This window comes from Cibotium barometz, chromosome 35 (assembly GCF_041138505.1).
Source record: "Cibotium barometz isolate CiBa-2024 chromosome 35, ASM4113850v1, whole genome shotgun sequence".
In the NCBI taxonomy this organism is placed as follows: domain Eukaryota; kingdom Viridiplantae; phylum Streptophyta; class Polypodiopsida; order Cyatheales; family Cibotiaceae; genus Cibotium; species Cibotium barometz.
In genome coordinates this window covers 20,519,631-20,534,064 of record NC_141080.1, presented here as the reverse complement: position 1 = coordinate 20,534,064, position 14,434 = coordinate 20,519,631, and the positions used below count along the sequence as shown (strand labels likewise).

Here is a 14,434-nt window from a genome sequence, read left to right as displayed (position 1 = left end):
TCTGTTTTCAGTGTACAAAGCTTTTCAGAAGGGACTTGGTGTGTACTTTGATGATGAGGTCATTGAAGTGATCGACAGGAAGACTCTCTCGGTTGTTGCCAATGGAGTCCATGATGGGGGTCTCTACAAGATCACCAACTTTACTTCCCATCTCACTTACACCATATTCTCACAGCGTACGACAAATATCATCCTGAATGGAACTAATATTGTACAATGTTGCACTAATGATAATGAGCCACCTTGTCACCATGCACTACAGTGCAGAGTGCATGTGACAACCGAGACCCCCATTGTAATCCTCAGTCCAAGATAAGTCAGGCACAAGCTACGTAGGTCATTCTCAGCCATAGCAAGTCAGTCAGTCAGTCAGTCTAAGTCCCTTAACCCACTTAAAGAGATGCATTCATACATATACAGTCAATAGAAACCTTAGGGTTTGCATTAGAAAGCATTCTGCATATTGCACATCATTCATACATTGCATCTAGACCATGGCAAACACCCTAGATATCATCTAGTATTTATCAAGATATTTACTAGGAATTTTTTGGTATTTTTTCCATCATTTTCAGAATTTTATACATATTTATGCATTTAATGTGGACATGAGCAGTCGGCCAGCTCTGTAGCCAGCCGACTGGCTCTTGTGGTCCGTATAAATAGAGCCCTAGCATATTCAGCCATTCATTCAATCATATTTCAACATAAGCGTTCGAGCGCTTGGCATCTTCAGCACAAGGAGTATAAGCGATTGCAGTTTCAGCCACCATCCCTCAGCGTTTGTCTCCTACAACCCTAGGTGCCTCAAACGCATGTGCATTCAGCACTTCTACATCAGCAAAACGCATCAGTTCAGCATTCCGCCAGCAGTTCACCTTGCGTTTTCTGCATCCATACTGATTTTAGCATTCATCATCTCACCGTTTTGCTCCAGCCACTTGGTGAAGGTAAAACGCAGCATTCATACTCAGTATAGAACAGTCCCAAGCAGCCCCTCTCTCAGCCTCAACTTTGCATCTCCTTCTCATTCCATTGGAAAGAGTGCATAGGCTCGAGATTGGATATCTTTGGTGCTTTTACAACAGTGTACAGTTCAGCCCAACACTTGGTCTTTAGAGGTCTTGCGTCTGGCTTATCGTCAGTCACACCATCAGTCTCTTTAAAGGATGGAGAGAGAGAGAGAGAGAGAGAGAGAGAGAGAGAGAGAGAAGCTGTACACCGTATGGGGTGCCGAATTACCCACTGAACGGCCCCCTATCCCGTTACCGAGATAGTATTTGCTTTATTATTCTTTAAAGTTTGAAATCTTAAAGTGGATTGCTAAACTCGCGAAACTCAGGATACAGAAGACGGTGTGAGCATTTGTGTGACAAGATCCTCCAATACGAATACTTCCGCTGCATGTTACATCCTCCTCCTCCTCCTACTGCAACTTTGGTGCCAGTTGCTGCTACTTTACAACCACCAGTTCCTATTGCACCAGCTTCTACAACTCTCAATCCTTCTATGAGTCCTGTTTTGACTCTGGGATTACCCCCACCAATGCTTACTTCATCACCTCTCCCAGCAGCATTGGATGAGTCCTCTACTGTAGCTAGATCTTCTTCACGCTTTGAGAGGAAAGCTGCCTACCTCAGTGGGTTCAGCAGCAACTCTTTAGAGATTCTGGTCTCACTGATGCACAGCTCCATATGACTAATCTTGGCCTTCTTCATTATTTTCTTGGGCTGGAGGTTTGGCAAAAAGATGATTGTATCTTCATTTCTCAAGAGAAATATGTGAAGACTTATGGATTGTTAGACTGTACACCTCTCTCTTTGTCAGAATACGCAACGGAGATGATGACCAGATCTAGGAACACGAGCAAAACGCAATGTAGAAAATCGCAGCACGAGAGAGAGAGAGAGAGATTGAGGCGTGTAACTCAGCTCTATATACACAAAAGAATCCCGGAATTGGTACCCACCACTTGCAAAAAGCAGTCGGCTAGCATAGAAGGTCCACGACCTGTCCAGTCCAATCGGCCAGCTCCAATATGAGAACACAAACATGCTGATGCAGTCGGCCAGCAACTGGGTTCTCCTGCCATCACAGGGCAGCCACCCATGCCAAGAAAAATAGGGAAAAATACGGAGAGTGTCAAATCCCCACGGATCTCCTCGTGATCGTTCTTGGTTCGAGACTCGAAACCTGCAAACAAACGAACAAACAAACAACAAGGGGGTGCAGGCCTCCATGACAGCCGTGGGCAAGCCCACAATCTTGGCTGTCCCCACCGAGCCACGAGCTGAGCTAACTAGGTTGACGTACCGACCAATCTCCTCCTCGCGAAGTCCCATACCGCCATGAAGCTGCCCTCGCGGGCCTCGAGATTGATGCCGGCCTCGGCTGCGTAAAGCGAGTGCACGTCTGCACTAGATCCAGGCTCCAAGATCCTAGAGCTCTCACAAACTCGCGAGACTTTCTATATCCCAATAACTAACCTTGGCCACCCTTTTATAGGCTCTTGGCCGGTCATCGGGCGTCCACACTTGGGCGCCTGCCCGTCCATACTTGGGTGCCCGCCCGTTAGTATATCCCTAACTCAGCTCGTCAATCAGCCTGCCTAGTTCCAAGCTTCCCCAAGCCTCGAAACTAGTCTTGCGTGCGTGTAGCACACGGTAGATACATACTGTGCACATGACATACTCCCCTTCCTCTAAGAGCTCACTCCTGAGCTCACTAAAAAGCCAAGGTAATCTCTCTGAAGAGTAGTCAATGTCTCCCATGTAGCGTCCTCCTCAACACGATCCTTCCACTTGATCTTGTATTCCGTGATAAGCGTATTACGCAATCTTCTTTCACGAAATCCAAGAATCCTTTCAGGTTCGTGCGGAACAAATGTCATGTCCTCGACATCTATAATTTCTTGAGGAGTAACTAACTGATCTGCTCCATCCAGTACTTCCTTAAGTCTACTGACATGAAATACAGGATAAACTTTCACATGAGAAGACAAATCTAATTCATATGCAACTGAACCAATCCGTCATGTAACACGAAATGGTCCACAGTATCTAGGGGATAATTTCGGAGATCTACCTGTCCGTAAAGTCTCGAAATCTTTCGGAAGTCGCAAATACACCATCGTTCCTTCAGAGAACTCTCTGGATGAACGATGTCTATTAGAATAAAACCGGTCTCGGTCTTGAGCACTTCTAATAGATTCCTTCGCAACTTTTAACATTTCCTGCATATCTTGCAAAAAATTACGTGCTGCATCATGCTGAAGTCCTGAGAATCCTACTGTAACAGGTGATCTAGGTTGAAAACCATACATAAGCATGAAAGAACTAAACCCTGTACTCGTATGCTTAGTACTGTTATATGCAAATTCTAACATAGGAAGATAATCCTCCCATGAACTCTGTCTTTTGGATACATATGCTCGAAGCATATCCTCCAAAATCTGATTCACTCTTTCAGTCTGGCCATCAGATTGAGGATGATCTGAGGAACTCAAATTCAAAGTTGTTTCCAACTTCTCAAAAACAAGTTTCCACATACCCTTTCAACTTTAGCCAATAAAAAGTGTGTTTTACTAACGATAGTGTCCTGTGTACCCCAGGGTGTCCAGCAGAAGGGGCGTCGTGACACTCCTTAAGAATCTTGGACCTAATGTCCGTGATCTGTGGTACACAAATTTTGTCATTACGGAATAGTAAACCATTCCGAATCATCCACTGGCCTCCTGCAGCCTGAATAGTTGACTGCTCAGTCATCGAGTCCTGGTCAATTAATGAGCTCTTGTCCTGGATCTTCTGCCAAAATGGACCAAAATAACTATCAGTCTTGCAAAGCCCTCTCAATGACTGAAATAAGTCAGTAGAAATCTCGGTGAACAACAAAGTATTCACCTCTCTAATCCGACTAAGCGCATTTGCAATACTATTCATGGACCCTTTCCGATAACGGATCTCAAAATCAAAATCTTGCATTAACTCTGCCCAACGAGCTTTCCTGCCTCTCAAATCATCCGCATCACACACATACTTGATTGACTGATGATCAGTCAATACCATAAACTTGGAGCCATATAAATAATGTCTCCAAACCTTGAGAGCATGAATCACAGCATAAAGCTCCTTCTCAAGGGTTGGCCAACGAGATTGAGTGTCGTCTAGCTTTTGACTTTCAAAAGCAACCGGTCTACCATCTTAAAATAAAGCAGCCCCGATAGCATAGTCACTGGCATCAGTTTCAAGAACATAAGGCGGACTTAAGATAGGTGCTTCCTTGACTTTATCTTTCAAAAGTCTGAAGGCCATATCCAAATCGTTATTCCAAGTGATAGGCTGATTTGACTTACGTCCACGACCTTTCAATAAGTCGTTCATCGGTAGTGTGAGCTGAGAGTACTCCCGTACAGATTTCCGAAGAAAAACAACAAAACTGAGAAAAGAACGAAGTTGTTTCACTGTTCGCGGTATAAGCCAGTCCAAAACCTTCTGAACTCGGTCATAGTCAATGCTCAATCCATCTCTAGTGATCTTGTGTCCCAAGTAAATGATGTCGGTCATAAAGAATTCACATTTACTTAACTTAGCATATAGTCGATTCTGTCTTAAAATAGATAAGACAATCATAAGGTGTCTGACATGATCCTCAAGAGTACGACTATAAATCAAAATATCATCCAGGAACACCACCACAAATTTCCCCAAATGTTCACGAAAAAGATCGTTCATCATTTGCTGGAAAGTGGCTGGAGCATTGGTTAACCCAAAAGGTAATACGAGAAACTCGTAATGGCCATACCTAGTCCGAAAGGTGGTTCTTTCGACATGCCTTTCATGAATACGTATCTGGTGATAGCCAGTACGTAAATCTATCTTTGTGAAATATTTCGCTCCTGCTAACCGGTCAATCATGTCATCTGATCTAGGGAGAGGATAACGGTTCTTAATGGTCAGCTTGTTCAATCTCTTGTAATCTATACACATCCTCTAGGTATTGTCCTTCTTTCTCCTAAGCAACACAGGTGCACCCCGAGGTGATTTACTTGGACGGGCTCATCCTGTAAGGTGGAATACTGACAGGATGAGCACCAGGGATCAAGTCAATACGATGATCTACTGCCCGTTCAGGTGGTAAATGAAGGAGCTTAAGAAGCTCAGCTGAAACAGTTAGGGTTTCATGTGGGAGACACACACAGAGAAGAAGGGAGAGAGAGAGAGACATGTGGGGATAAGTCAACTCACAAAGTATGAGTGTGTGACTCCCCTATCACACATGTATATTTGCTCTAGTGCACATAGTGCACTTAGTACATTAAAAGTACCAAGTGTACTATGTACAATAAAACTTATGGGCTTGTACACACTATAAGGGTGGGCATAATGCCTTTACCCCAACAACCTCCCACTTAAAGGCAATGTGCCCTTAAGTGAAGGAAAAGAAAAAATTAGCATGTACATGATAATATACAAGGCCATATAAAGGCCGAAACTGGCCTCATCCAATGCCCATCAAGTGTCTGCAATGAGCAAACCGCTCTGAAGGCAAACTCTTTGTCAACAGATTAGCCGGGTTGTCATCCGTATGAATCTTGACAAGCTGAATTAGCTTGTCCTCTATCACCTCTCTGATGAAGTGATACTTCACATCCACATGCTTCGTCTTTGCATGAAAGACAAGGTTCTTTGCCATCTGGATGGCACTCTGACTGTCACAATGCAACAATGGAATATCCCCTGTATAACCCAAATCAACCACTAATCGAGATAGCCATAACGCCTCCTTGCAAGCCTCTGTGGCTGCAATATACTCGACCTCTGTAGTAGATAAGGCAGTGCACTTCTGCATCCTGGATATCCATGACACAACACCTCCTGTGAATGTAAACACATAACCGGTAGTAGACTTCCGGTTATCTGGATGACCGGTATAATCCAAATCCGTGTAACCATGCACTAATGCATCCTGTTTGCCAAAGCAGATGCACATATCCTGTGTGCCCTTCAGGTATCTCATGACACCTTTCACTGCTTCCCAATGCTTCTTGCCAGGGTTGGCCATGTATCTAGTAATCACTCCCACTGCAAATGCAATGTCCGGCCTGGTAGCAACCATGGCATACATGAGACTGCCACAAGCTGAAGCATACGGAATCTTGGCCATATCAGCCCTGTCACTATCCGACTGTGGGCTGTCCATAGCACTGAGTTTCACATATGGAGACAAAGGAGTACTAGTCTTCTTCTCCCCCTCCATATTAAACCTCTGCAAAACTTTGCCAATGTATTCCTTCTGAGACAAATACAACACATGCTGATTTCTGTCCCGAAGTATCCCGAAGTATCCGCATACCCAAAATGTGATTTGCATCACCCAAATCCTTCATATCAAAGGTCTGATGCAGCCTCTTCTTCAAGGCATCCATCTCTTTACGAGATTTCCCGGCAATCAACATATCATCAACATACAAGATGAGGATTAATAGACTGCCATCCAAAGCTTTCTTGGTGTATAAGCAGTGATCTATGTCACTCCTCTTGAAATCCTGGGATTTCATGAATGTATCAAATTTATGATACCATTCCCTTGGTGCCTGTTTGAGCCCATAAAGACTCTTTTTCAGCTTGCATACAAGCTTCTCCTTTCCATTCACTGCATAACCCTCTGGCTGTTGCATATATATCTCCTCATGGAGATCACCGTGAAGAAAAGCAGTCTTCACATCCATCTGAATCAAATCCAGATCATCATGAGCAACCAAAGCTAATACAGCTCTAAGTGTGGTCATTTTGACCACTGGAGAGAAGATCTCATCAAAGTCCACACCATATTCCTGCTTGAAGCCCTTAGCCACTAACCTGGCTTTGTATCTTGGCTTTGCATCAGGTGCAACTTTGAGCCTGTAAACCCACTTGCATGGCAAAACCTTCTTGCCTGTAGGCAAATGCACCAACTCCCATGTTCCATTTTTGTACAGAGAATCCATCTCTGACTTCATAGCACGCTCCCAAAGAGCGCAGTTTCCCAATGATCGGTGTAACCTCAACCTAATGTCCAGGACAAGCCAAAGTAGCTTCATGCAACACACCCATCTCTTCTGGTTTGATGCCCAACTTTGCTGCAAGCTCGGGGGTGATGAAGTTTGCACGAGCCCCAGGATAGAAAAAGATCAAAACCTCCTGATCTTGAAGTCTTTCACATGCTCTGCAGCACAACTCTGAAGATGCATCCCCTTGCTTCAACCCTATCAAGTCAGGTACTAGTCCAGCAGGGGGTTTTTGTTTCTTTGCTTTTGTAACACGCGGAAGCTCTAGGAGTCTTCTTTCAGCCCTAAACACTCTTGGAAACCATCTGATGCAAAACGCAGATGTAGAGAGAGAGTAGAGAGAGAGAGATATGCAGGAAATTCAGTATATTGCTATAGTACAAAAAGGTACTCTTACACAGCCCTAGGCTGCCTTGAAGAAAAGGTGATAACACCCAAAATTCTGCCCCCCTATGGGACTCCTAGCGACCCAAACCCCTAGAGGGTTGAATGGTTCTAACAATGAGCATCTTGGGCTATTTATAGGCCTTTGGCATGCTTGGGGGAACTGGCCGACTGCTGGTCGGCCAGCGGCCAGCAGTCTTGCCCCCTTTAATCCATAAATTTCAACGCTGCCCTCTGGTTGGCCAGCCTCCCACCTTCTGTAAGCAGCCGACTGTCCCTTTTCCCTGGTTCAGCTTCAGCCGCGACAGTGCATCTTTCCTTGCCATGCTCCAATACCACCAAACATCACTCCTTGCTCCACGTCTGGTTCTTCAAAGTCTTTATCTGGCTGCCTATTCTGGATCAGCGTCTGAAGATTGTCCATGGCATTGACCATGCACATGACATCCCCCTCTGCTAAACTTGATGACGAGATTCCAACCTGCTCTTGGAAGACTGTCATCATCCCAATCCCTTCCCGAAGTCCCTCTGTCATCCATCCATCCCTGGCAACCCTTTTCTTTGAAAGCCCGGCCTGTTCTCTAAACCACTCTGTCTCGGACGAAGATCTATGCATCTGTTTCCTCTAGTCCACAATCCATTCTTGCCTTGACTCTGAACACCGTCTTGGTCTTCATTCCTGAGAAATGAGTCTGGCACTCTCACATCACCCTTGGAGGGTAAACCTCCCTTGGGACCGTTGCCCGAGAACCTATCTGGCTCACAGCCTGGGAGTTCTTTCCGCTTCTGTGTTCCTTGCCTTGGGCTTCGTATCCGTGTACTTTCCTGTACCTCGGCTTGTACACCATCATATGGGACTAAACCAGTGTTTAGCTTTGCTAAGCTTGATGCTCTGATACCAATGTAACACGCAGAAGCTTTGGGAGTCTTCTTTCAGCCCTAAACACTCTTGGAAACCATCTGATGCAAAACACAGATATAGAGAGAGAGTAGAGAGAGAGAGAGAGAGGCAGGAAATTCAGTATATTGCTATAGTACAAAAAGGTACTCTTACACACAGCCCTAGGCTGCCTTGAAGAAAAGGTGATAACACCCAAAATTCTGTCCCCCTATGGGACTCCTAGTGACCCAAACCCCTAGAGGGTTGTGTTTGTGTGTTGTTGCATGTGAACCACCTCTTAGGGAGTGGATAAGCATGCATTAAATAAGGTCAAATGGTTTGATACTGGGAAAGGCCTATATAACTAAAGGCTTGTACTTCATTTTAGATCAATCAATCAAATCTCTAGTGAGTCGTGCAATCCATGTTCTCTCTCTTCGAACCCGTGTCGCCTCCCTCTCCCACCTGCTGCCCTCTCTCTCTCTTCGAACCTGTGTCCCCTCCCTCTCTCTCTTCGAACCTATGTCACCTCCCTCTCCCACCTACTGCCCCTCTTGCTGACTCTCTCTCTCTCTCTCTCTCTCTCTCTCTCTCTCTCTCTCTCTTCGAACCTGTGTCGCCTCCCTCTCCCACCTGCTGTCCTCTCTCTCTCTCTCTTCGAACCTGTGTCACCTCCCTCTCTCGCTTGCTACCGCGCCAGCTGACGCTCTCTCTCTCTCTCTCACAGCACCCCCACAAGCTCTTCTCTTCTCTCTGCTCGCCCCAAAAGGACTCGGCCATCACACTCTCTCCTCGTAGCCCCCTCCCGCCACTCTCTCTCTCTCTCTCTCTCTCTCTCTCTCTCTCTCTCTCCCCCCCCCCCCGCCTGCTGCCCTCTCCCGCCTGCTGCCTATCTTTCTCTCTTCGCAACAGCCCCCTCTGGCCTCTCTCTCTGTGGGAAGCGCTGCAGACACGCGCGGAGCTCTTCCTATGGCCAAGGGTTAATTAATTTTTAACCAGAAACCAGCCTTTTTCAGCCCAAGACATGATGGAGAGGATCGACATTGAAGACCTGATCAAGGCAGCCATCCAACAACACAAGAAAGAGACGGACAATGCAATTAATATGGTCAACCGGAGCCTTCTTGGCAAAGTCAAGAAGCTTGAAGCGCGGATAGCAGCCCAAGATGCAGAGATCGCAAATCTCAAGAAGGAGATAGAAGAAGCACGTGCTCAACATAAGCTTGAGGAAGGTGAAATTCAGCCCGTCATGATGGAGGAGCTGAACACCATCAAGGCCCAAGTGAGAACACTTCAAGAGGGAGAAGAAAAGAAGGCCCGGGAGACCTCCTCATGGGTGGAGGTGCTCACGAAGACGCAAAAGCAAGTAGATGAAACGGAGAAATGGATAGAAGTGGTCAAGAAAGGTAAGAACAAGGAGGCCGAAAGCACATCTACCTCGAAGATTATCAACCTAACCATTGAGGAGGAACAAAGAAGAAAGACAAGGGAACTTCATGTGTGGATCGCGGGTCTTAAGGACGGTGACAATGTAGAGGAGGAAGCCAAAGATTTATACACATGCATGGGCATTTCGGGGCCTACACACACGGGGGCTTGGAGAGTGGGCAAGAAAGACAAGAATGGAGGAGAGAGCTCTCATTTTACGCTTTCCCACCTTGGAGGCCAAGAAGGATTTCTTGGCCAAGCGCTCCGCTCGTAAGAAAACGGGCATCTTTTTAGGAGATGACCTCACCTTGGCACAGCTAGCACATATGAGGGAGTGCATGCCGGAGATTAGGGCAGCCAGAGAAAAAGGGAAGCTAGCATTTTACAGAGGAGGCAGAGTGGTGATACTAGAGAGACGCACCACTTGACGGTGCAAGACCTATGGGACCAGTCTGAGATTTGCAGTATGGAACTGCAACGGAGCATTGAGACTGGATGTGGGGGCCTTTGAGGATAGCTTCAGAGATAGGGACATCATCTTCTACTCGGAGACACATCAGGCCCCAGGCAGCACATTACCGAGAGTGGCGGGATACAGATGGGAGACGACTTGTAGACAAGAGGCCCGTTCGAAGCATGGTGGTCGTGGATCTGGAGGAGTTGCAGTTCTTTTTAGAGAGGAGCTTCAGCCACTCATCCATGTTATACGCCGTGATGAGAGCGCGAGGTACATGTGGGTCAGAGTGAGGGCAGATGAGGGTAGACCCCTATACATTGCTATATGTTACTTTCCGCCCAGCACATCTCATTATGCAGCGCCCAAGGGGCAATCTCCATATATGATTCTAGATGAGGACATATGGGAGTTCTCCAGGGAGGGAGATGTTATCATACTTGGGGACTTTAATGCTCGAACGGCTCAGTACCAGACCTCCTTCTTTGACACTTCGGAGGAGATGTTGAGAGAGAGAGATGTGGAGGAGATGTGTTTGACCCGGAGATCACACAATGAGGTGGAGTGTACTGTGTAACTCGCGGCGGTGCCTGGGGGACTAGGGCCTTTGACACACTTGTTGATACCATCAATGCATATTAAAACATTTAAACATGGCCACAGCCTTCACACATCCATCACCACTTTGCATAAAACATAAAGCTGGACAAAACATCCACAAATGCTGAAAATGGAGCTTGCACGTGTGACACCGCATAGAGGCCGGAATGGGCCGACCCTCCCCCCTTGGAGAATAATATCATGTACAAGCTTTGAGGGCCTTACTCTCCCCACGGGAGATGCCGGATTATCCATATACAAATGCCATAACACAGCTCAACACGAGGCAACCAAGCCCGAACATAGGCTGTAGAAATGCCGAGCCAGTAATATAATCCATATACCTCCGTGTGGGTACTAATTCTTTCCCAAAGACCAGGGGTCTTCATGCAATAGAGCTGGTACAGCAAGTACAACTCTCCATTCAGCCGGTACAACAGGTACAGTGGTTGGTACAGCAGGTACAGTGGCTGGTACAATCGGTACGGTGGTTGGTACAGTAGGTACAGCAAGTACAAATGCTGGTACAGCATGTACAGTGACTAGTACAGCAGGTATAGTGGCCTTGCCTTCAGTATTTCTTCGCGATGGAAGCCTCCAAAATAGTCCCCAACAGCCCGTATTCTTCATGGGCAACCTTCAAGAGAGAGAAAGAGAGTAGCCATCATTAGGGCAGCTTGTAACGGTGGTAGAGGCTAGTGTGCAGCAAGAGAGCCTCCATTAATGAAGAGAGAGGGCTCCAATTTATAGATTTGGGCCTCCCATGAGCTAAAATGGCAATTGCTGCTTCCGGATGCTCCCTACTGATGTATTGTAGGGCTAGATACTTACCTTTAGTTCTTTCTTTTCTTTTCTAGACAGTGTATCAGATGTCACATGGTTGTAACTTTGGTCTCATAGGTCACTTTGGCCTTTTGAAGACATTGATATAACATTTCATTTCATTTCTCTAGCATATTTCTCTCTCTCTCTCTCTCTCTCTCTCTCTCTCTCTCTCTCTACACACACACATCATGGAGCGCTTCCACCCTCCATAGCTGTTCCCTCTGGATCTTCAATAGTGTCTAAGGAAGGAGTGCGGATGGACCCACCAAAGCTTGAGGCCATCAAGAATTGGCGAGAATTGAAATCCGTACATGAGATGCGCAGTTTCTTGGGGTTATGCTCCTATTACAGGAGGTTCATTAGAAACTTTGCCACCATTGCCGCTCCATTGCATGATCTAACTAAAGAAAGAAAGTAGTGTGCAGATCGTCACAGACATGCCTTCAACCTATTGAAGAAGACTAGATCGATATTGGTCATTCCAGACCTATTGAAGAAGACTAGATCGATATTGGTCATTCCAGACCTAGTGAAACCTTTTGTGGTGGAATGTGATGCAAGTGGGATTGTATAGGGGCAGTTTTGCAACAAGAAGGGCATGTGGTTGCCTTTGAGAGCCGACGGTTGCAACATGCCGAGAAACACTCGCAAGTTTATGAGAGAGAACTTCTAGCCGTGATTCATGCTTTTACTTCATGGAAGTATTATTTGCTTGGGGCTGATTTCATGGTGAAGACGGATCATCAAAGTTTGAGGTATTTTCTGATCCAAACTAAGCTTTCCGAGAAGAGAGGAGGGAAAACTTTTTGTCCACGTTTCATTTCCATATTATCCATACACCTAGAAAGAAGAATGTGATTGCAGATGCTCTATCTAGGAGACCACAAGTATATTTAGTGACACCTTTGCCTATCATAGAGAGTTGGATTCCATGAGAGATTACTATGTGCATGATGAGAACTTTGGTGGGATTATGCGGAAGCTAGAGGATGGTCAAACACTTAATCACTATTCCTTGAAAGAGGGATATTTGATGATGGATACATGGTTATGCGTAACCAAGGATTTGAGGCAAAAAGTGATTGAAGAGTTACATGCACCATCTTATACAAGGCATAGAGGTATTTCTTCTACTACGCAGGCATTGGAAGGATACTTCTATTGGCCTAGCATGAGAAAGGATATTGAGAGTATGTATCCTTGTGTTTGGCTTGTCAAAAGATCAAGTATAATTGTCAAAAAAACTGCTTATGTCTCTACCCTTGTCTGAGAGGCCATGGGAAAGTATAGCGATGGACTTCATTTTTGACTTGCCAAAGTCAAAGTTTCCGAATGATGGTATTTGGACCATTCTGGACAGGTTCAGTAAGCAAGTGCATTTCATTTCAGTAAGGTGGACTATCAAGGCAGACCACATGGCAAGGACTTTTCTGGCACAGGTGTTCAAACCATAGTCACAGGAAATGGCCCCCCTGAAACGGGGAAACGCGGTTTCCCCACTTGACATTGTTGGAAACGCCTCGAAATGGTGAAAATGGGCATGCATGGGTGCCTCACAGGAAATAGTAAAAACGGCCGCCTAGCCATATGGCTGTTTTTTTTTAAAAAAATGGTCCTTTTTTATTTGGCTTGCAACGTTTATTTTTTTTTGGCTTTTTTTCGGGTGAGGTCTCCGCCATATGGCAAAAAAAGCCAAAAAAATAAACGTTGCAAGCCAAATAAAAAAGGGCCAAATTAAAAAAAAAAACAGCGTGTGCCTTGCCCATCAAAAAACGAACATTGTCCACCGCCCAGCGTTAGAAGAAAAAAATAACAAACGACATGCGTGCGCTGGGAAAAAAAAAATGATGATGTTGTCGCCAACGTGTTGATTTCCAATTTGATTTAGGGAACGTTACAGAAATATAACATTGGCATCCACATCGACTAGGTTACATCAGTATATAAGCATGTAATACTTGTTTGTTCTGTACTTACACACAAGTTCCAAGAGCAGGTAGTCAAATCCCAAAGTTCAAGCACTTACCTCTCTCTCCCCTCCCCTCTCTCTCTTTCCGTGTGGAGCAAGGCAATTGCATTCACTTCTCAGCTCCGACCTCCACACTCAATAAAGTTTAAACAGTAAGTGTTTTTTTATATTTGTAAATGGACCTTGTTTTTTTTAATGACCATTGAAGTTTATTAAATGACCATTGAAGCAAGTCCATATAAAATAGATGGGAAGCATCTTTATTAAATTGCACGGTTTTTTTTCTTATATAACAAGCTCTTTTTTCTTAGAATAAGTGGAACGTGTTTTTCTCCGAACTCTGTCAGCTCTATTGTGTGCTTTCTTTTTTCGGAATCTCACGGCACCTTGTCCTTATTGACCATTGCAATGACCCGTGTTCCTCATTCCTTCTTTTGTAGTCTTTGCATCCATGGCCTCCATGGATCAGTCTCACTCCACCTCAAGGAAGTCCAAATCTACAGAGTGGTCTTGGTGGGATGAGGTACCGGCAGAGGGTGCCTACAAAATAGGAGGTTCGAAAAAGTGGACATGCAAATATTGTCTCCTTACGAAGTCAGGTAGTGCAACTCATATTCAGGTGCACCTGCTTTATCAACATGGGCAAGACAGTTCTGAACTAACATCACTAGTGAAAGACGAGGAGCTTCATCAAAAAGATGAAGCGACACGGCCATCTTCATCAGCTCGGAGAGAAGGGGTGGGAGTAGATCCTTCCACATATGTGGGCACTTTAGGACAAACCTTTGGAACCACTAGGTCTTCATTTGGTGGAATGCCATCATTTTTTGGACCCATTGCAAGTCCATT

The 14,434-nt window shown here is 45.4% G+C and overlaps 2 protein-coding genes across 5 annotated transcripts in view; both read left to right on the top strand.

Annotated features, from left to right (window-relative positions):
• The window catches only part of LOC147618210 (uncharacterized), an 86,382-nt gene that overhangs the window by 44,370 nt on the left and 27,578 nt on the right, over positions 1–14,434 (top strand). The window lies entirely within an intron of this gene.
• LOC147618211 (uncharacterized) lies at positions 9,337–10,736 on the top strand. Its single transcript, XM_086775044.1, has one exon. The coding sequence runs from the start codon at positions 9,337–9,339 to the stop codon at positions 10,009–10,011; it is 675 nt and encodes a 224-aa protein (XP_086631170.1). The 3' UTR covers positions 10,012–10,736.

Excerpts from the sequence above, each read along its gene's own strand:
- LOC147618211 (XM_086775044.1), top strand. The coding sequence starts at position 9,337 with ATGGAGAGGATCGACATTGAAGACCTGATCAAGGCAGCCATCCAACAA.